At 40.9% G+C, this 21,826-nt stretch overlaps 1 protein-coding gene across 2 annotated transcripts; it reads left to right on the top strand.

Moving 5' to 3' along the window:
• The first annotated feature begins 1,392 nt into the window (after positions 1–1,392).
• On the top strand, positions 1,393–8,345 carry HTR3C (5-hydroxytryptamine (serotonin) receptor 3C, ionotropic). 2 transcript variants are annotated; one of them, NM_001192508.1, is made up of 9 exons: positions 1,393–1,459; positions 2,811–2,977; positions 3,429–3,473; positions 4,190–4,299; positions 6,101–6,270; positions 6,586–6,746; positions 7,259–7,463; positions 7,664–7,879; positions 8,012–8,214. In NM_001192508.1, the coding sequence occupies exons 1-9, from the start codon at positions 1,393–1,395 to the stop codon at positions 8,212–8,214; spliced, it is 1,344 nt and encodes a 447-aa protein (NP_001179437.1). The 2 variants fall into 2 exon arrangements, with proteins under 2 accessions (NP_001179437.1, XP_059740531.1); XM_059884548.1 differs by lacking the exon at positions 1,393–1,459 and having other exon boundaries at positions 2,653–2,977; positions 8,012–8,345.
• Positions 8,346–21,826: the final 13,481 nt, after the last annotated feature.

Raw genomic sequence — 21,826 nt, 5'->3', positions numbered from 1 at the left:
GAATGAGACTTTTGCTTGTGGGACCTGCACTAACTGTGGATAATGAATGTCAGAATGGCTCAGTATGAGGGGGAAAGAAAAAAACACATATTTGGTGTCCAAAGTAAGTGTTTTCCCTTAAAACTCAGAAGTCCTTCACCAGGTAGAAAAACAAACTGTGTGACATCCATACTGTGGACGACTGCTCAGCAGGAAAAGGGGGTGGTACTGATACAGGCAACTATCTGGATGAATCTCCAAAGAATTTTGTTGAGTGAGAAAAGCCAATGCCGAAAGGTTACATCTGCATGATTTGGTCTATATAACATTCTTGAAATGACAAAATTATAGAAATGGAGAACAAATGAGTGGTTGCCAGATGGTAGAGTAATGGGGAGGGAGGTGATTATAGCTACAAAACGGTGACATGAAAGATCTTAGAGTTAATGTTCTATATCTTGAGTGTATCAATAGTAATAGCAATATCCTGATTGTGGTATCTCAATATAGCCCATCCCAAAGTTTTCAATAAACTGAGTGTGAATCAGAACCACTTGGGGCACTTTCAGACACACACACAAACCTCCAAATGATTTTTCAACTCACAAACATTACCTGATGATGCCAAGGCTGTAGGCCTTTAGAGACATTAGACAGGGAAGGGTAAGTGGGTGAGTTCTATTTTAGGATAATAGGAAAATAAAGGATTAGGTTAGGGAAAACTAGATAGAGGAAACCTTATAAAGAAGCTATTCCAATAGTACAAACAAGGGATGATGCAAACCTGTATTGTGGTGCTAGCTGCAGGGACAGAGTTCTGATAGGTTTATGTCACAAAAAAGGGAGCTTAACCTCTCAAGCAAGCTTCTTAACTCAGTATTGACAGTAATCCCTAAGGTCCTTAGCTGGATAAAGGATATATTTCTAGGTCTGCAACAAAATAATTACCTGTTCCTGCCTTGTGAAATCAGCAAGTGGCCCCACCCCAAGAGAGCACACTCATCCCTTCCAGGTGGTCCACACACTTTCTCTGAGGCACAGTTCTTTCCAGAAGGACTTGATGATACCTTTATTAATGACCTCACCTGCCCCATCTCCCAAGTCCCCCAGTTTTCCTGAAAGGTCCTTGTAACTCAAATATGAGACCACTTATCTAGACAAAGATGCTAAACAGATACTTCTCCCCTAGTCTTGGCCCAATTTTCTCTCTGCCTAGAGCTCAGAAGGCATACTTGGACAGGGGCAAAGCAGGACACTCTGCTGTGACCTCTCTGGCCACAGCCTCTCACTAGGGAGGGGTCAGCTGTCATGAGCAGCATTTAAAACCAGGAATCAAGGTGTGGTCTGGGCTCTTTTAAGTTCCAGGGTTTGGGGTTCCTGGCGAATCCCCAGAGAAGAATCCAGAAGAGGAGGATGGAAGGGTGGTGGTCCACTACAGGGGGATTCTTCCTCTGCCTCAGTGCCAGCCTTGTGCTTCAAGGTAAGATGAGACAAGAACAGGGAAAGAGGGGAATACTGTTCTGGGAAAATTCCAGAAACCCTCTCATTCCCCAGAACTAGAAAGCACCCAAAGGAGTTGGGTTAAACATTTCTTTTCTCTTTAATATTTATGGTTTGGTTTCCTTTGGGAAACAGATGAAAAACCTATTTCACTAATCAGAACACACAGCTCCCGTCTCATTTGCCTGCATAGGCATCTACTAAATCATCTGTTGTTCCATTTTACCGCCTCTCTGATTCCACTCCTTTATATTAATAATGTTCAACTTGTCCTTCTACCAGATTAGTAACTATGAACAGGGTAGTCTGGGTCCTTCTGACAATAACATAACTCCTTTCCCACCTCGCTTTGGCAGATGTGGTAGAGAGGTGATATGGAGGAAAAGGACAGTGTTTGCTTCCCCCCAGATATGTTTCTCCTTAGTTTGGAGATGTACCTCATGAGATAATTGGAATGGGGAGATGTAAAAGAGACGTGGGAAAGAAAAGGCTGGGCTTAGCTACAGGAATAACCACAGTTACCTGGGGTTGGGGTGCAGGGGAGGTGGGCAGAAGGACTTTAAGATTTCATCATATAGCTCCACCAGCCACATGGTGGATGATCAATGAGATCTTATCAAGATGGTGACGATGAAAATGCCACCCATAGATCTTAGAGGAAATCACTGAGTTTGAGAATGTCACAGGGTACAGGACATTGTAGGTAGTCAATAAATTCACATTGAATACCACATTCCTTAAGTTTCCACATGTTTGACATCACACAGATGTTTGTCTCTAAATTTTTCCTTTCAGGAAATGAGAAAACATGAAAGTGGGAAAGGAACATTGAGAAACAAAATTTTAGAGGAATTTTGTTCAGCATCTACAAGGAAGAATCATAATAGAGCTGGAGAGAAGAAAAGTATGGTCAGACAAAGGCCAAAACTTTAGGGTCACCACTATGGAAGGAAGAGGCCTCCCCAGAGAGGCAGTTTGCATAGGGATTTGGGTAGGCTTTATATGGGACTAAAAGCACAGGAAGAAAGGGCTGTGCTCTGACTCAGCTCACCACATCAACTTCCACCATTTGCCTACCACACCAGCCCATCCTCTTCAGCCCTGGCAGGAAGAACTTGGCCTCTGGGACTCTTGTCCCAAGAAGCGGGGCGGGGTGGGGGGTGGTACGGGGAGCCCGGGGGGGGGGCGCGGGGGGTGTGGTTCACATGACCACCCCATGTCCACATTTCTTTCTCTGCAGGGAGGCTCTCAGGTTCCAGCCCTGGCACTCCTCTCACTTAGGAAAACACAAAAGCCCTATTTCCATCTCACAGGGTCTCTATTCTCTACAGGGAGGGCAAACACTTTCACCATCAATTGCTCAGGCTTTGACCAGCAGGGGGTAGACCCCACTGTCTTCCAGTCTGTATTTAACAAGAAGGACTTCCGTCCAGTCACCAATTTTAGCATCCCTACTCGTATCAACATCTCTTTCACCCTGTCTGCCATCCTGGAAGTGGTAAGTTTTGACTGCTATATTTTTCTATAGGTTGCTAATAGAAAACAAGAACTCTACCTTGTCAGTCCAACATTATAGCTGTCCAGTGGTAAGCAATGAACTTCCTGAATGGATTTTGTACAAGTTAGATGTTCATCCTCTGGGGTTGAGAGACATGACAGGGAATGCTGCAGTGACATTTTGTCAGGGAACATTGTCCTTGAATCCTGCCCTTATAGGAATATTCCATTTAAAAAAAAAAAAACAAAAAAAACACATATTCCCAATGGGCTCCCATGCTGTTTTTTCTCCTTACAGTTTCTGTGCAACCTTAATTTTTCTGAACTATCTTTCGAGACTTGTAATTGAAAAACTGAACATGGGGCCACTTAGGAAACAAAGGGAAGAGGTAGACTAGGACCTGATTCCATAGCTAATGATCCTGAATGGGGATTTTTTTTTTTTTAAACAGGATGCACAACTTCAGCTGCTGACATCATTTCTGTGGTTAAAGTTGGTACGTAATCCCAGCTTTTTTCTCTCTTTCTCCTTGCCTGCTTTTCTGGCTTTTTTTGCAAAAATCACATTTGTTAAAACTGACAGCGCCCAAGGAAATACAACCAGAATGGGGCCATTGCTGGTGACAAATAGCTTTCTGGGCTGCCAATCAACTTTGAAATTCAGATGGAAAAAACAGGAAGAAAAAGGGCAGTATAGTTGGAAACCCCTAAGTAAGCTTCAAGGCTCAAACGTATCCAGCACCCAGCTTAAGATTTCCTGTGAGCAGGAAGAGAAAAGCCAATAAGACTTTGTAAACTAGAAAAGAGGGACATTATCACCAGAGAGAGAAGAGGAATCAGAGTTTAAAAGGAAATGTGGCTAAAAAAAAATTAAAAAGCAACTGTTATAACAATGTGCACAGTAGGAGTCCAGGTAAATAAAAACGAATGCTGGAATATATATTTTTTCTAGAATGATGTATAAAAAACTGTTAATAATGGGACTGAGTTGAGGAGATGAACTGAGTCAGAGTGAATTAAGGAGGGAAAAAGTTATTTTGTATATTATATCTTTCTGGAGTTGTTGAAGTTTTATCATATGCCCATAGTACATACAATTAGGAAAAATACAGACATATGTATGTATATTTTAAGGGACTCAAGGGCAGCAAATGCTGATATAAACTAGCTTCAGGTCTGAGCCATAATCATCTCTCTGTGCCCTGTGTCCTAGAGCTGGAATCACCCATTTATCAGCTGGGACCCAGAAGAATGTGGTGATATAAAAAAACTCGCCATCACAGCTGAGAACCTGTGGCTCCCAGACATCTTCATCGTAGAATCGTGAGTATCAGGGCCGGGAAAAGCTGGGGGAAGACTCTTCTGCAAGGAGCAGGCCAGGGCAGTGCAGGGCAAACCCATGCAGCGGGGCCACTGAAAACTTATTTCAGAGAGGAACACAGTCACAGCTCATCAACTTTTCCCCTAGAAATGAGAAAACGGTGGGCAGAAAAGACAGCGGATCATCAAGACAGTATGGTACTGGCACAAAGGCAGAAATATAAATCAATGGAACAAAATAGAAAGCCCAGAGAGAAATCCACACACCTATCAACACCTTATCTTTGACAAAGGAGGCAAAAATATACAATGGAAATAAGACAATCTCTTTAACAAGTGGTGCTGGGAAAACTGGTCAACCACTTGTAAAAGAATGAAACTAGAACACTTTCTAACACCATACACAAAAATAAATTCAAAATGGATTAAAGATCTAAATGTAAGACCAGAAACTATAAAACTCCTAGAGGAAAACATAAGCAAAACACTCTCCAACATAAATCACAGCAAGATCCTCTATGACCCACCTCCCAGAGTAATGGAAATAAAAGCAAAAATAAACAAACGGGACCTAATTAAACTTAAAAGCTTTTGCACAATGAAGGAAACCATAAGCAAGGTGAAAAGACAGCCTTCAGAATGGGAGAAAATAATAGCAAATGAAGCAACTGACAAAGAATTAATCTCAAAAATATACAAGCAACCCCTGTAGCTCAACTCCAGAAAAATAAACGACCCAATCAAAAAATGGGCCAAAGAACTAAACAGATATTTCTCCAAAGAAGACATACAAATGGCTAACAAACACATGAAAAGAGGCTCAACATCACTCATTATCAGAGAAATGCAAATCAAAACCACAATGAGGTACCATTTCACACCAGTCAGAATGGCTGCTATCAAAAAGTCTACAAGAAATAAATGCTGGTGAGGATGTGGAGAAAAGGGAACCCTCTTACACTGTTGGTGGGAATGCAAACTAGTACAGCCACTATGGAGAACAGTGTGGAGATTCCTTAAAAAACTGGAAATAGAACTGCCATATGACCCAGCAACCCCATTGCTGGGCATACACACCGAGGAAACCAGAATTGAAAGAGATACATGTACCCCCATGTTCATCGCAGCACTGTTTATAATAGCCAGGACATGGAAGCAACCTAGATGTCCATCAGCAGACGAATGGATAAGAAAGCTGGTGGTACATATACACAATGGAATATTACTCAGCTGTTAAAAAGAATACATTTGAATCAGTTCTAAGGAAGTGGATGAAACTGGAGCCTATTATACAGAGTGAAGTAAGCCAGAAAGAAAAACACCAATACAGTATACTAACGCATATATATGGAATTTAGAAAGATGGTAATGATAACCCTATATGTGAGACAGTAAAAGAGACACAGATGTATAGAACAGTCTTTTGGACTCTGGGAGAAGGTGAGGGTGGGATCATTTGGAAGAATAGCATTGAAACATGTATATTATCATATGTGAAACGAATTGCCAGTCCAGGTTTGATGCATGAGACAGGGTGCTCAGGGCCGGAGCACTGGGATGACCCAGAGGGATGGGATGGGGAGGGAGGTGGGAGGGGGGCTCAGGATGGGGAACATATGTATACTCATGGTGGATTCATGTCAATGTATGGCAAAAAAAAAAAAAAACACTAAAATACTGTAAAGTAATTAGCCTCCAATTTAAATAAATTAAAAAAAAAAAGATGGCGGAGCAGCAGCATTGGGAAACCTTGCCTTAAGAGCAAAACTTAAAACAGATGCCTGCCCCCACTTTTGCCACTTAGCATGGATGTGGATCAGACCCCGGATGGCCTCTCTGCATATGTGTCTAATGATGGTCATGTTGTATATAACAAACCGATGAGGGTGACCAGCATCTGTAACCTGGACATCTTCTACTTCCCATTTGACCAGCAGAACTGCACCCTCACCTTTAGCTCTTTCCTCTATACAGGTGAGTTGCACTGAATAAAATGAGATCAACCAGTGGGGCAACAAAAAAACACTCAGGGGCCAAGTCATTTTTTTTATGTATAAAAGGGGATAGTGGAATATTTTCTAGTTGCGGGTATGTAGATGGTGGGGAGAAGTTGAATTTTAGAGACTTCCTGAAAAATCCCAAAACTGAAAGGAGGCAACTGGGCAGCAAGGAAGTCACACTACAGGACTAGCTGAAAAAGTAACTAAAACAGTCATCGAATCATCTCTGCAATCCCAGCATAGAGCAGGTGCTGAGCAGATGTGAACTGAGTGTTTGTCTCCCCGGCAGAGGAAAGAATGTTGCTGGGCATGGACAAGGAAGTGTGGGAGATAATGGATGACTCACGTGACCGTGGCCGCACAAAAGGAGAGTGGGAGCTCCTGGGCATCAACAAGGCCACCCCGAAGATGTCTGTGGGCACCAGTCTTTTTGACCAGATCATGTTCTATGTAAGGCCAGAGATTCCAGCATGACTCTCCATCCCCCATAGCTTCCTCATCAGACCCTTCTAAGTCTCAGAGCCTTTCACCATTTGCCCTAAGACCAAAAAGTCCCTAGGCACCATAACTCTCACAGCCTTTCTCTCTCCCAAGTCCCCAAAGCAACCCCCATCTCTGAACCTATCATCCCTGGCCTAGGTTTTCTTCAGTGGGTATGGGGGAGTCCTATTTGTCACACAAAAGCTGCTCCTCCCAAAAACAGCTATTGTTGGAGTGAGAACATCAAGAAAGGAAGGAGTGGGACTTCCAGGTGATCCAGTGGTTGGAACTCTGCACTTCCAATGCAGGGGGTGCAGGCTTGATCCCTGGTCATGGAACTAAGATCCAATAGGCTGTATGGTATAGACCAAAAAAAAGAAAAGAAAGAAAGGAAGGGACTGGACTCATCCCTTGGTTTCTAACTTCAGTTAGAACATCCAGTTCTAACTTCACCTGGTTCTCTGCTCTCCCCTCCCCACCAGGTGGCCATCAGGCGCAGGCCCACCCTCTACGTTATAAACCTCCTGGTGCCCAGTAGCTTTCTAGTCGCCATTGACGCCCTCAGCTTCTACCTGCCAGCAGAAAACGAGAACCGTGCCCCATTCAAGATGACACTCCTGTTGGGCTACAACGTCTTCCTGCTCAATATCAGTGACTTACTTCCTGCCACTGGCACCTCCCTCTTTAGTATGTCCCCTACCTCTCAGTTGGGAAATGAAAAATGAAAAACAACATAGGCAGGGTAGGCGAGTGAACTGGCTAGATCTGCTGAGGCAGTTAAGGTGCAGTCATCTTTAAAAAGCCTTGAGGTGTGAGACAGAAGAAAGGGGGGCTTGGTGGTCCTTCTGGCCCTGACTCACCCGAGTGTGCTCCTTCCTGCCACCCAGGTGTCTACTTTGCCCTGTGTCTGTCCCTGATGGTGCTCAGCCTCCTGGAGACCATCTTTATCACCTACCTGCTGCACCTGGCCACCACCCAGCCCCCACCCATGCCTCGCTGGCTCCACTCCCTGCTTCTACGCCACGCCAGTCCAAGGACATGTTGCCCTGCTGTGCCCCAGAAAGAAAATACAAGCCTGGGCCTCATATCCACCCACCTGTCTGGTAAGAGAAGTCTACACTGCTCACCCTGTCTACACTGCTCACCCTGTCTACACTGGCCCAACTTCCCAGTCTCCCATTTCTCTAATCCTGTCTCCCTCCCATTTCATGGCTATATCTCTGTCCTCCCCATAGGACTGAAGGAGCCAGGAAAACTGGGAGGGAAGGAGTTGGGACCCAAAGAGGCAGAACTGAATGGGGGCACAGGATTGACAAGAGCCCAGCTCGCTGACCTGTGGGTGCAATTCGGCCACATGATGGACAACCTGCTCTTCCGCATCTACCTGCTCTTCTTGGCCACCTCTGTCACCACGATCCTTGTCCTCTGGAACACCTAGGAGCAGAGTTCTAATGGTGCAAGAACACCCAGTGTTTAGGTTTCCTTGGCTTCCACTAACCATCCCAGACACTGTTCCTTTGCTCCAGTCCACACACAACAGTCCCAAAAATGTGCCCATGATCCCTGCTCCAACCCTCCCTGGGCTTAAACAGAACCACTGTCGATGCTCTCAGAAATGGCATTATATTTCCAAAACACAATTCAGAATATACATGTTTATGCTAGAAATATAATTTTTACTGGAAAAGAAAGGCTTTATAGTAAAGACTACAAATATTTACCAAAAAGTCATTCATGTTGCTGGAGTAGAGGTCAGGGATTAAACCTTTTTTTAAAAATAGGCTAAAATGCTTATTTATTATTTTAACAAATATTTATTGAGCATCTACTATCTGCGAGGTACTATTCTGAATTCTGAAGATACAGAAGTGAACCAGGCTGGCAAAAATCTCTATCCACAGGGAGCTTACATTGCGGGTGGGTGGAGACTGACAGTAAAGAAGAGAAGTGAAACACAGAGTATGTGCTGAGTGCCAAGGAGAAAAAGCAAAGCAGAATGGGCAATGCAGGGAGGAAGCTGCAAGTTTAGGAGGGCGGTCAAGGAAGACCTCAGATAACTTCCTGACAGGCTGGCTCCTGTGCATTGTTCCATGATAATGCCAGTGGAGGACCAGTCTTTTCCAAACTGGCTGTAACCCAGTCTTTTCTGAGAGGTCAGAGGCTATATAACTTACTCAAGGTCATGCAGTTCTTGCTATTTTTAGTTCTTTTTTCAGGGATAGGTCTGTGCTTAATGAATGTTTACTGAGCCCAGGTGAGGGGATAAACAAATGTCCTTGGGTAATCCTGTTAGAAGAGCTGACTCATTGGAAAAGACCCTGATGCTGGGAAAGATTGAAGGCAGGAGAAGGGGACGACAGAGGATGAGGTGGTTGGATGGCATCACCGACTCAATGGACATGAGTTTGAGCGAGCTCTGGGAGTTGGTGATGGACAGGGAAGTCTGAAGTGCTGCAGTCCATGGGATTGCAAAGAGTTGGACATGACTGAGCAACTGAACTGAACTGAACCCTGTTGGAAATCTGAAGAATGAAGCACAATATCTGTCCTCAAAAAGCTTGTGGCACAGCTGGAGAAATAAAATACATGTGTAAATAACTTGTAGAACACGTTATTAAAGTTTTGTTGAGCACCATTAGAGAGAAACTGCAGTAATTCCCTGGTGATCCAGTGGTTAGGACTCAGTGCTCTCACTGCTAGGGCCCTGGTTGGGGAACTAAGATACACCGCATGTGCAAAGCAGCAAACAGGAGATAAGAGAAAAAAAAAAAAAACTGCTATAGAGTTCAGAGGAGAAAGGACTCTTCTAGCTGGAGCAATGGTTCTCAATCCTGGCTGCATATCAGAATCATCTGAGGAAATTTCCAAATAATCCTACAACCCAGTCTTCACCCTAGACCAACTAAATCAGAAGCTTTGGCATGGGTTTTGGTATGTTTGAAAACTTCCCAGGAGATTCTAACGTGCAGCTAGAGCTGAAACTACTGGGCTAGACATTAGGAAAGCTTTGTGTGGAGAAAGCAATGAATAGAATACAAGAACAGATGGAGACATGAGGCCTGACAGGACTGCCTGGTCACAATACACCTCTGGGGTTACATTTAGGTAAAATCGTAACAAATGATCAGGGGAATTCCTTGGCAGTCCAGTGGTTAGAGTGCTGTGCTTCCACTGCAGGGGGCACAGGTTTGATCCCTGGTTGGGGAACTAAAATCCTGCATGCTGTGTGTCATGGCCAGAAAAAGAAAAGTCAATGAGAAGATGGGTTCTTAACTTTGGAAAAGGATTGTGTCCCAAAATTTGGGCTTCCCAGGTAGCTCTAGTGGTAAAGAATCCACCTGCCAATGCAGGAGACCTAAGAGACGTGGGTTCAATCCCTAGGTTGGGAAGATCCCCTGGAGTAGGAAATGGTAACCCACTTCAGTATTCTTGCCTAAAGAATCCCATAGACAGAGGAGCCTGGTGGGCTATGTTCCACAGGGTCCAAAAGAGTTGAACACAACTGAAGTGACTTAGCAGCATAGCAAATGGGCCTCATGGGATCCAGAGGTTTGTGCAGCAGAAGTTAAATAGTGCGATCCAAGCAGAATCCCAACATACTCATTTTGGTGGTACTCAGGTGGCTCGAGTGTCCAGAACAAACTCATAAAACCACTAGTCAGAAAAAGTTCCAGTAGAATGCAAATAGTACAGACTTTGGCAAACAGTTCAGCGGCTCCTCAACGTGTTTAACACAGAATTACTACATGATCTAGCAATTCCATCCCTAGATATATACCCAGGAGAAATGAAAACATTTGTCCACACAAAAACTTGTACTCAAATGTTCACAGTGACATTATTCATAATAGCCAAAAAGTAGAAACAACCTAAGTGTCTATCAACTAAAGAATGGATAAATAAGAAGTTATATATCCATACAATGGAATATTATTTGGCCATAAAAAGAAATGAAGCACATGATACAGGCTACAACATAGACGAACCTTGAAAACATGCTAAGTTAAAGGAAAACCAGTCACAAAAGATCATATATCATATAATCCTATTTATATGAAATATCCAGAATATGCTAATCCCTAGAGGCAGAAAGTAGATTAGTGGTTGCCTAGGACTTAGTGGGGAAAGGGGTAGATGAAAGAGGAGTGGCTGTTAATGAGTACAGGCTTCCTTTGGGGGATGGTAAAAAAAAATATATTCTTTTTTTAATATAAATTTATTTATTTTAATTGGAGGCTAATTACTTTACAATATTGTATTGGTTTTGCCATACATCGACATGAATCCCTAAAATTAGATAGTGGTGACGATTGCATGACTCTGCAAATAAGCTAAAAACCAGTGAATTGTGTGCTTCAAGTAGGTGAATTTAATGGTATGTAAATTATATCTCAACAGAGGCACTAAACAACACCAAAAAATAAATAACCCCACCACAAAATTCTCTTTGCTCACCACTTCCAGCTTATTCTCTCATTCCACTGTTCCCCACTGTCATCTCCCAGACTCTCTGATTCCCAGATACATATACTCAACATTCATCAATGTCTTCCCGTGGCCCTCCTTGACCTTTGGATGACTCACCAGGGGCTCAGAGACCTCAGCTCCCTACCCATCTATCAGCTCTACATGCTTCCCATATGTTGACATCATTCACAGCTTCAGCTCACACACAGATTTCACCATTTCTAATTATATGAAATCCTCACAGCCAGACCAGCTAGGGCTCTTTGATAGGAGAAGGGGATTCAAACATTACACCTAAGACAAGTTTCCAGAGCCTTGGACTCTCTCCCATTGAGATGGAAGAGGTTGGGGGATGCAATGAAGAAGAGCAGCCCTGCTTCAATTGCTGCAACTGAAGAAGAAAATACTGGGCTGGGGTAGCTGATAATCCCCATTGGTTGGCTGGCAGGTAGACCTCCAATACATGCAACATGCCATCAGGATTAAATGAGAGCTTCTGCCTCTATGGACCTTCTAGTCATCTGCTCGCCAGAACAGCATTGTGAAATGAATGAGTAAAGAACTCATTCATTATTTACCAATCTTTAGTTTACTTAGTGCTTCCTTATATTCTAGATATTTTTTAGGTGCTGGGGATATGGCAATGAATAAGACAGACAGGAGAAGACTCAAAAGACAGGAGGACACTGATGATATGACATACTGATAACTGTCCTAAAGAAAATAAACAGGGTAACAGGACAGAGGAATAGAATAGATAAGCAGAATATTCAAGGAAAGCCTCTCTGAGAAAATGACATTTGTGCCAGCCAAGAAATGAATGATGAGATAATGATGAGATGTGTCCTGGGATATCATCCTGATAGATTCCTCAGGAGAGGTTAGGATGTAGCATAATAAACAGGCTCTACATTTATGGAAGTAGATGAACGTAGCCAGGACCTTTGGATGAGCAAGGTGAGAAATTGGAGGGAGAGTCCCATGTTGGTTACTTTGCTACTATTGTACAATGTTTAAGGATTGTGAGGGTGAGCATTAACAATCTCCTCAAAGAATTTAGAACAGTGTATTTCAAATGGTTTTGATCATGGAATCTATTTTACTCATCCATGCATAATGCCTCACTCAAAAAAGAACTGGTGATAACCATAGAATGGAAAAGGAACAAAATTAAAAGTTGCAGCAAACTTACTGCTATAATTACATATGGATTTGTTTATACTATATAAGAGAATATGAGTTTACATGAGTCTTTTTAATTAAACAATGCCCTATACACTTTAAAATAGGCAATAAACAGCAGCAGCAGCAAGGCCTTGTTAACACGGGATTGCTAAAACTATTTTTGATGCAAATATGCATCAAACATCGGAGAAGGCAATGGCACCCCACTCCAGTACTCCTGCCTGGAAAATTCCATGGACGGAGGAGCCTGGTAGGCTGCAGTCCATGGGGTCGCTAAGAGTCAGACACGACTGAGCGACTTCACTTTCACTTTTCACTTCCATGCATTGGAGAAGGAAATGGCAACCCACTCCAGTGTTCTTGCCTGGAGAATCCCAGGAATGGGAGAGCCTGGTGGGCTGCCATCTGTGGGGTCGCACAGAGTCGGACACGACTGAAGTGACTTAGCAGTAGCAGCATGCATCAAACATATTGAAGGAGAAAATCAAACAATTCACATGACACTGAATAGATGATTATGAAACAAAGCTATCAGATCATTATCAGAAAGCAATTATAGCAGCTCAACCACCTCAGGTCAATGCTGCTAATGCATTGATAACAAAAACCCCTAGAAACTGAGAGAACTCTGACATGAGGGTGTCTGCTTGCAGGCAGGAGCTTTTAAACTTTCCCAGGGAATACAGGATCTTAGTAGAGTGCCTAACTTGAATCCTGAGGACACTTGAGTAATGCGCAAATTTTAGTTTACAAATGCCTCATTTTAGCAATCCTGTATTAGCAAGTCCTTGCAGCTGCTGTTTAGTTGCTAAGTCATGTCCCACTCTTTGTGACCCCATGGACTGTAGTCCACCAGGCTCCTCTGTCCTTGGGATTTCCCAGGTAAGAATACTGAAGTGGGTTTTAACGCAAAGCTGAAAGGAAAACCTGAAAGAAGTTCTTGGATTTGTCAGCCCTTCAGGAGTCTCTTACCGGTAGCCCTCCAGTGGGGACCCTACTGACCCCTCTGATACCATTAGTGACTCTAAGATATGTCAGAAGATCATACCTACATTACCCATATTTTCCTGACAAGAATTTGGACACATTGTTGGGTTTTTGCTGATCTATAAAATCATTTTTATGAACAGTCTTATAAATCGTAAATTATTTCTTACATGAAAAGAAATATAAAAGTTGCAAAGAAAACAACGAACAGGTATCAATTAACATGCATCTGTGATTTTCATCATTGATCTACTGTTGAAGTTGATGAGTCGATGAACTATTACTCCATTTGTTCTTGTTGAGCAAGAACTCTGCTTGTTTGAGTTATTAATGGGTCCAGAGTAAAATAAAGACACAGTGGTTTTTGCAGTTTTCATGAAAGATTGTTAGTTTAGGCCTTTCCTTGGTTTGGACACAGAAAAGTTATTTTAACAATAATAGCCATCGTTTACTAAGTACACTTGACCCTTGAACAGCATGGGTTTGAACTGAGAAGGTCTACTTTTACACAGATTCTTTTCTTTCTTTCTTTTATTTATTTGGCTGTGCTGGATCTTAGCTGTGGCATGAGAGATTTTTAGTTGCAGCATGTGGGATCTAGTTCCCTGACTAGGGATTGAACCCAGGCCCCCTGCATTGGGAGTGTGGAGTCTTAGCCACTGTACCACCAGGGAAGTCCTCAGAATCTTTTCAATAGTAAATTCTGCAGTACTACACAGTACTGCAGGTTGGTTGAACCTGGAGTTGGTTGAATCCACAGATGCAGAACCGCAGATAAGGAGGAACCACGGACATGGAAGTCCCACTATGTTATAAGCAGATTTTTCAACTATGCAGAGGGTGGGTGCCCTAATTCCTATGTTGTTCAAAGGTCAACTATATTTTCTATATGCCAAGCCCATTACAGTCATTATCTCATTTGATTCTCACAACAATACTATGAGGCAGATATTAGCATTAGATATCTTCCCAGGTGGCATTACTAGTAAAGAAACTGACAGCCAATGCAGGTTGATATAAGAGACTCGGGGTTGATCCCCACCTGGGTCAGGAAGATCCCCCTGGAGGAGGGCATGGCAACCCACTCCAGTATTCTTACCTGGAGAATCCCTTGGACAGAGGAGCCTGGTGGGTTATGATCCATAGGGTCACAAAGAGTCGGACACTACTTAGCACACAGCACACACATCTAGGTAGAAAAAGAATAAGATCCTTCCCCAGAATCATATAGCTAGTAAGCAGTAGAACCATTTTTAATCCAATTTTGTCTAACTCTTAATCCTATGTTTTAACACATCCAGGTAATAGCCAAGGAAAGCAGATACAGTAATTCTTGAACATGAAAAACTAAGCATTAGACTCTGAATCCAGAATGATCCCCACCAAAAGATTTATCCCATTTTGCTCTGATAACTCTTAACTCAGGGTATCAGTCTTCACTGTGGCCAACATCAGACTTTAGACTTTCCAAAGCTCTCATGATTTCCTTCCTTCCTACTGGAACCCTCGGAAGCTAGCTTGTTCACACAAACAAATGAACATGTGTATAACTGATGAAATCTGAAAGAAACTCTAGGGATTATACTGTGTAAAGATAATTTTCAGAAAAAAAGGCAAAATTTTGACTGTTGTACAAATATAAAAAGGGATACATATTAAAGAATTGACTGGGTGATGTCAGCAAAATGGTGAAGTCAAAAGCTTCTTTTGTGAGACTTCCCTGGTGGTACAGTGGATAAGAATCTGCTGCCAGTGCAGGGACACAAGTTCAATACCTGGTCCAGGAAGATCACAGTGCCATGAAGCAACTAAGCCCTTGTACCACAACTACTGAAGACCTCTTACTCTACGGTCGAAGAGCCACAGCTACTGAGCCCAAGTACCGCAACTATTGAAGCCTCATGCCTAAAGCCTGTGCTTCACAACAAGAGAAGCCACTGCAATGAGAAGCCTGTACACTACAGTGAAGAGAAGCCCCCACTTGCTGTGATTAGAGACCACCTGCGTGCAGCAATGAAGACCCAGCACAACCAAAAATAAATTAAAAAAAAAAAATCTCTCTTTGTCTCTCCCCTTCAATCTACAGTAAGATATCCAAAATTCAACAAAGTTACCTCTGCCCAACACACCAGGATGCCACAGAATTTCAAACATCTGTATCTAAAAGAGAGTAGACTGGTACACATCAAGGAAGGAGAACTGTAGGAACAGCAGAATTGGTGGCTGCAATCCTGGCCCTCTAGCCATGGCAGCTGAATCCACAGCACTAGAGGGCATGGCAGCAGCAGGGGAGGCAACACACAACTCTAGCAGCTCCAGTGGCCACAGACACCTGGGCGGCAGCAGCGGTGGGGCCTGGGGCCCCATCCTTCCTGACACTGAGGCATCCATATTCTCGGCTCCTCCCCCAAGACTCGCAGTGGAGCCTATGAACCTTCACACCAGCCAGAACAGAAGTGCCTGAGTGATCTGGGCTCCCCGTTATCCTAGCTCTCCCACCATGGGGTGGATCCTGTGACTCAGGGGAAATTAGTGGCAAGGAAAGGGCCCACCATCCCAGTGCAACGGCAGCAGCACTGGCAGAAGCAAGGCAGCAACGACCCCAGGGGCATAAGAAGCTACAACGAAGGCACAGAGCCACATCTGTTACAGAGATGATAGCAAGTATTGACTCTCAAATAAAACCAAAGGTAGCCCAGGTTAAGAAAAACCAAAAACTTGTACTATAGCACCACCTACCAGAAAAAAAGAAGAGCCTCTAACTTCTAATCTACCACTACTTCAAAGGCAGAGGCAGAGGAATAGTTTATCAGGTGCTACGAATAATCAATTAACATTATACCACAAAAAGAATATCAAACTTAAAGCACAGAATAATAATCCAACTGATAGAGAATTCAAAATAATTGTCATGAAGAAAGTCAATGAGCTACAATAAAATTCAGAAAGGTAGTTTAATGAACTCAGGAATAAAATTAATAAACAGAAGGAATACTTTATTAAACAGATGAAAACTCTAAAAAAAGAACCAAGCAGCTAAAGAACTCAATAAACAAGATGAAGGATGTATAAGAAAGCAATGGAAATGGACAAGATAATTACTGAGTTCAAAGATAGAATTCTAGAAACAATTGGAAGAGGAAAGATATATAAGGTATTTTTAAAATGAAAGAAGTGATAAATGATAATGATAAAGGGTAAAATTCATCAAGAAGACATAACAGTGATTACTATATGTGCACCTAACATGGGAACATCAAAGTATATAAAACAATTAACAGACCTAAAGGAAGGAATCGACAGCAACACAGTAACTGTAGAGGACTTGGATAGGTCATCCACACAGAAAGTCAACAAGGATATAATGGCCTTAAGTGAAACCTTAGACCAAACTGTTTTAATAAAGATTTGTATAGCGTATTCTATCCAATACAACATAATACATATTCTTCTCAAGTACATCTGGAACTTTCTCAAGGACAGATCATATGTTGAAACACAAGTCTCAATAAATTTAAGAAGACTGAAATCATATCAATCATATTTCCCAATCACAACAGTATGAAACTAGAAATCAACTATAAGAAGAAAACTGGAAAATAATTCCAAATATGTGGAGACTGAACAACTTGATACTGAACAACCATGAGTTAATGAAGAAATCAAAGGAAAAATAAAAAAATTACCAGAAGACATGAAAATTCAATACACCAAAACCTATGGGATACAGCAAAAGCAGTACTAAGAGGGAAGTTTATATCAGTACAAATCTACCTCAAGAAATAAGAACACTCTAAAACAAAAAATTTAACTTTATATCTAAAAGAAAAAGAAGAACAAATAAGCCCAAAGTCAGTGGAATGAAGAAAATAATAAAGATCAGAGAAGAAATAAATGAAATAGAGATTTTAAAGACAATAGAAAAGATCAATGAAACTAAGAGCTGGTTCTTCAAAAAGATAAATAAAACTGTCAAAATTTTTGCTAGATTCACTAAGGGAAAAAAGAGAGAAGGTCCTCAAAATAAAATCAGAAATGAAACAGGAGAAATAACAACAGATACCACAGAAATACAAAAGATTATAAGAGAATATTATGAACAGCTATATGCCAACAAATTGGACAACCTATAAGAAATGGACAAATTCTTAGAATTGTACAACCTTCCAAGACTGAATCACGAAGAAATGGAAAATCTGAACAGAGTGATAGCAAGTACAGAGGTTGAAACAATAATCAAAAAGCTCTCAAAACACAAAACTCTTAGAGGAAAACATAGGCAGAACATTAGATGACATAAATCAAAGCAAGATGCTCCATGACCCACTTCCTAGAGTAATGGAAATAAAAACAAAAGTAAACAAGTGGGACCTGATTAAACTTAAAAGCTTTCGCACAGCAAAGGAAACTATAAGCAAGATGAAAAGACAATCTTCAGAATGGGAGAAAATAATAGCAAATGAAACAACTGACAAAGGATTAATTTCCAAAATATACAAGCAGCTCATACAACTCAATACCAGAAAAACAAACAACCCAATCAAAAAGTGGGAAAAAGACCTAAACAGGCATTTCTCCAAAGAAGACATAGAGATGGCTAACAAACTCATGAAAAGATGCTCAACCTTGCTCAATATTAGAGAAATGCAAATAAAAATTACAATGAGATATCACCTCACACCAGTCAGAATGGCCATCTTCAAAAAGCCTATGAACAATAAATGCTGGAGAGAGTGTGGAGAAAAGTGAATGCTCTTGCACTGTTGGTGGGAATGTAAATTCTTACTGCCACTATGGAAGCCAGTATGGCGATTTCTTAAAAAACTAGGAATAAAACCACCATATGACCCAGCAATCCCACTCCTAGGCATATACCCTGAGGAAACCAAAATTGAAAAAGACACATGTATCCCATTGTTCACTGCAGCACTGTTTACAATACCTACTACATGGAAGCAACCTAGATGTCCATTGGCAGATAAATGGATAAAGAAGTTGTAGTACATATACACAATGTAATATTACTCAGCCGTAAAAAGGAATGCATTTGAGTCAGTTCTAGTGAGATGGATGAACCTAGAGCCTATTATACAGAGTGAAGTAAGTCAGAAAGAGAAACGTAAATATCATATACTAATGCATATATGGGCTTCGCTTGTGGCTCAGCTGGTAAAGCATCCGCCTGCAATGCGGGAGACCTGTGTTCAATCCCTAGGTTGGGAAGATGCCCTGGAGAAGGGAAAGTCTACCTGCTCCAGTAATCTGGCCTTGAGAATTCCATGGACTGTGTAGTCCATGGGGTCACAAAGAGTCGGACATGACTATGAGACTTTCACAATGCATATATACAGAATCTAGAAAAATGGTACTGAAGAATTTATTTTCAGGATAGAAATGCAGAAACAGACATAGAGAATAGACTTAAGAACATGGGGAGAGGGGAGGAGAGGGTGATATGTATGGAAAGAGTAACATGGAAATGTTACCATATATAAAATAGATAGCTAAGGGGAATTTGCTGTATCTCTCAGGAAACTCAAACAGGGGCTCTGTATCAACCTACAGGGGTGGGATGGGGAGGGAGATGGGAGGGAGGTTCAAAAGGGAGGGCATATATGTACACCTATGGCTGATTCATGTTGAGGTTTGACAGAAAACAACATAATTCTGTAAAGCAATTATCCTTCAATTTTAAAATAAATTAATTTTAAAAACTGATCTATCAGGGAATTGTGAACACTACTTATATATTTTAGGATATTACAGGAGTATTGTTAGTATTGTGACTATGTCAAAAGGAGGTCTGTCTTTGTGAGATGCATAATAAATATTTATGCAAAAATTTAAAAACAAAGCTCTCAAAAAACAAAAGACCAGGACCAGATAGCTTCACAAGTTATTCTACCAAACATTAAAATATTTACTACCCATGCTTTTCAAACTCTTCCAAGAAAATTTAAAGGAGAGAATGCTTCCTAATTCCTTTTACAAGGCCAAAATCACCCTGACACCAAAACCAGCCAAAGACAACACAAAAAGATAAAAATTATAAGCCACTATATATTATGAACATAGATGCAAAATACCTCAACAAAATATTATCAAACCAAATACAACAATATATTAAAAGGATTATACATCATGATCAGGAATGAAAAGAATGGTTCAACATTTGCAAAGTGATCAACATGATATATCACATTAACAGAAGGAAGGATAAAAACCATACAATCATCTCAATAAATGCAGGAGAAGCACTTAACATGATTGTACACCCATTTATGACCAAAAAAACTCTCAATAAAAGGCATATAGAAGGGATGTACCTCAACATAATAAACCCCACATATGACAAACTCACAGCTGGTATTACACTCAATGGTGAAAAATTGAAAGCTATCCCTGTAACATCAGGAACAAGACAAGGTTGCCCACTCTTGCCACTCATTCAACATAGTACTGCAAGTCTTAGCCAGAGCAATTAGGCAAGAAAAAGAAATAAAAAGCATTAGAACTGGAAAGGAAAAGGTAAAACTGTCACTATTTTCTGATGACACAGTTTTATAAATAGAAAACCCTAAAGACTCTATCAAAAAAAAAACTTTAGAAACAATAAACAAATATAGTAAAATTGCAGGATACAAAACCAATATACAAAAATCTACTGCATTTCTGGGACTTCTCTGATGGTCCAGCAGTTAAGACAATGCTTGCAATGCAGGGAGCATGGGTTTGACCCCTGGCTGAGGAACTAAGCCAGTATAGGAACTAAGCCTGGCTGTATAGCATGGCCAAAAAAAACCCCCAAATCTATTGTACTTCTATACACTAACAATCAACTAGTAGAAAGAGAAATTAAGGAAACAATCTCATTTACAATTGCAACAAAAAGAATAAAATACCTAGGAATAACTTTAACCCAAGAGGTAAAAGACCTATACCCTGAACTATAAGACATTGTGTTGAAAGAAATTAAGGAAGACACGAAGAAATGGAAAGATATTCCATGCTCATGGACTGGAAAAAACTAACATTGTCAAAATGTTCATATTACCTAAACCAATCTACAGACTCAGTGCAATCTTTATCAAAACACCAAGGACATTTTTCACAGAAATAAACAAATGCTTTTCTAAAATTAAATGGAACCACACAAGGCCCCGAATAGCCAAAGTAATCCCAAGAGAAAAAGAACAATGCTGGAGGTATCACACCCTCTGATTTCAAACTATATTACAAACTATAGTAACGGTATTGGCAACATGGTATTGGCAAAACAGCATGGTATTGGGGGTGGGGGAGTGTGGAACACATAGATCAATAGAATAGAATTGAGAGCCCAGAAATAAACCCATCCATATGTGAACAATTTGCAACAAAGGAGAAAAGAATATACAATGGAGAAAGGATAGTCTCTTCAATTACTGGTGCTGGGAAAATTAGACAGTCACATGCTAAAAAAAAAAGTGAAACCAGACCACTATTTCACACTATACACAAAAACTACCTCACAATAGATTAAAGTCTTATGTGAAAGACCTGAAACCATAAAACTCTCTAAAAGAAAACCTAGGCAATAAGCTCTTTGACATCAGTGTTAACAATATTTTTCTAGATGTGTCCCCTCAGGCAAGGGAAACAAAAGCAAAAAATAAACAAATGGAATTGTATCAAATTAGAAAGCTTTTGCACAGCAAAGGAAACCATCAATAAAACAAAAAACAACTTACAGAATGAGAGAAGATATTTGCAAATGGTTATAAGGACTTGGACAACTCAACATAGAAAACCAAAACAGCTCAATTAAAAAATGAGCAGAGGAGCTGAATAGACATTTTTTTCAAAAAAAAAAAACATACAGATAGTCAACAGGCACATGAAAAGATGTTCAGCATGACTAATATTAGGGAAATGCAAATTAAAAACACAGTGAGGTATCACCTCATGCCTGCTAGATTGGCTATTATCCAACAGACAAGAAATAAGTGTTGGTGAGGATGTGGAGGAGGGAAAACTTATACCCTGGGATATAATTGGTGGGAATGTAAACTGGTACAGCCACTGTGGAATATAGCATGGAGGATTTCTCAAAAAATTAAGACTAGAACTACACTATGATCCAGTTACCCCTCTTCTGGATATTTATTCAAGGACTACAAAAAACACCGATTTGAAAAGATATATGCTCCTTTATGTTTATTATGGCATATTTACAATAGCCAAGGTATGAAAGCAACCTAAGTGCCCATCAGTAGATGAATGGATAAGGAAATGTGGTATATACATAATATGGTATATATATAATATGGTATATATAATAATGTGGTATATATATAATATGTATATATATATATACACATATAATAGGAATATTACTCAGCCATAAAAAGATGAAATCTTGCCATTGTGAC

Source organism: Bos taurus, chromosome 1 (assembly GCF_002263795.3).
Source record: "Bos taurus isolate L1 Dominette 01449 registration number 42190680 breed Hereford chromosome 1, ARS-UCD2.0, whole genome shotgun sequence".
NCBI classification, from domain to species: Eukaryota; Metazoa; Chordata; class Mammalia; order Artiodactyla; family Bovidae; genus Bos; species Bos taurus.
Note: the sequence above shows the minus strand (reverse complement) of the source record. Positions and strands in the feature narration are given on the sequence as shown.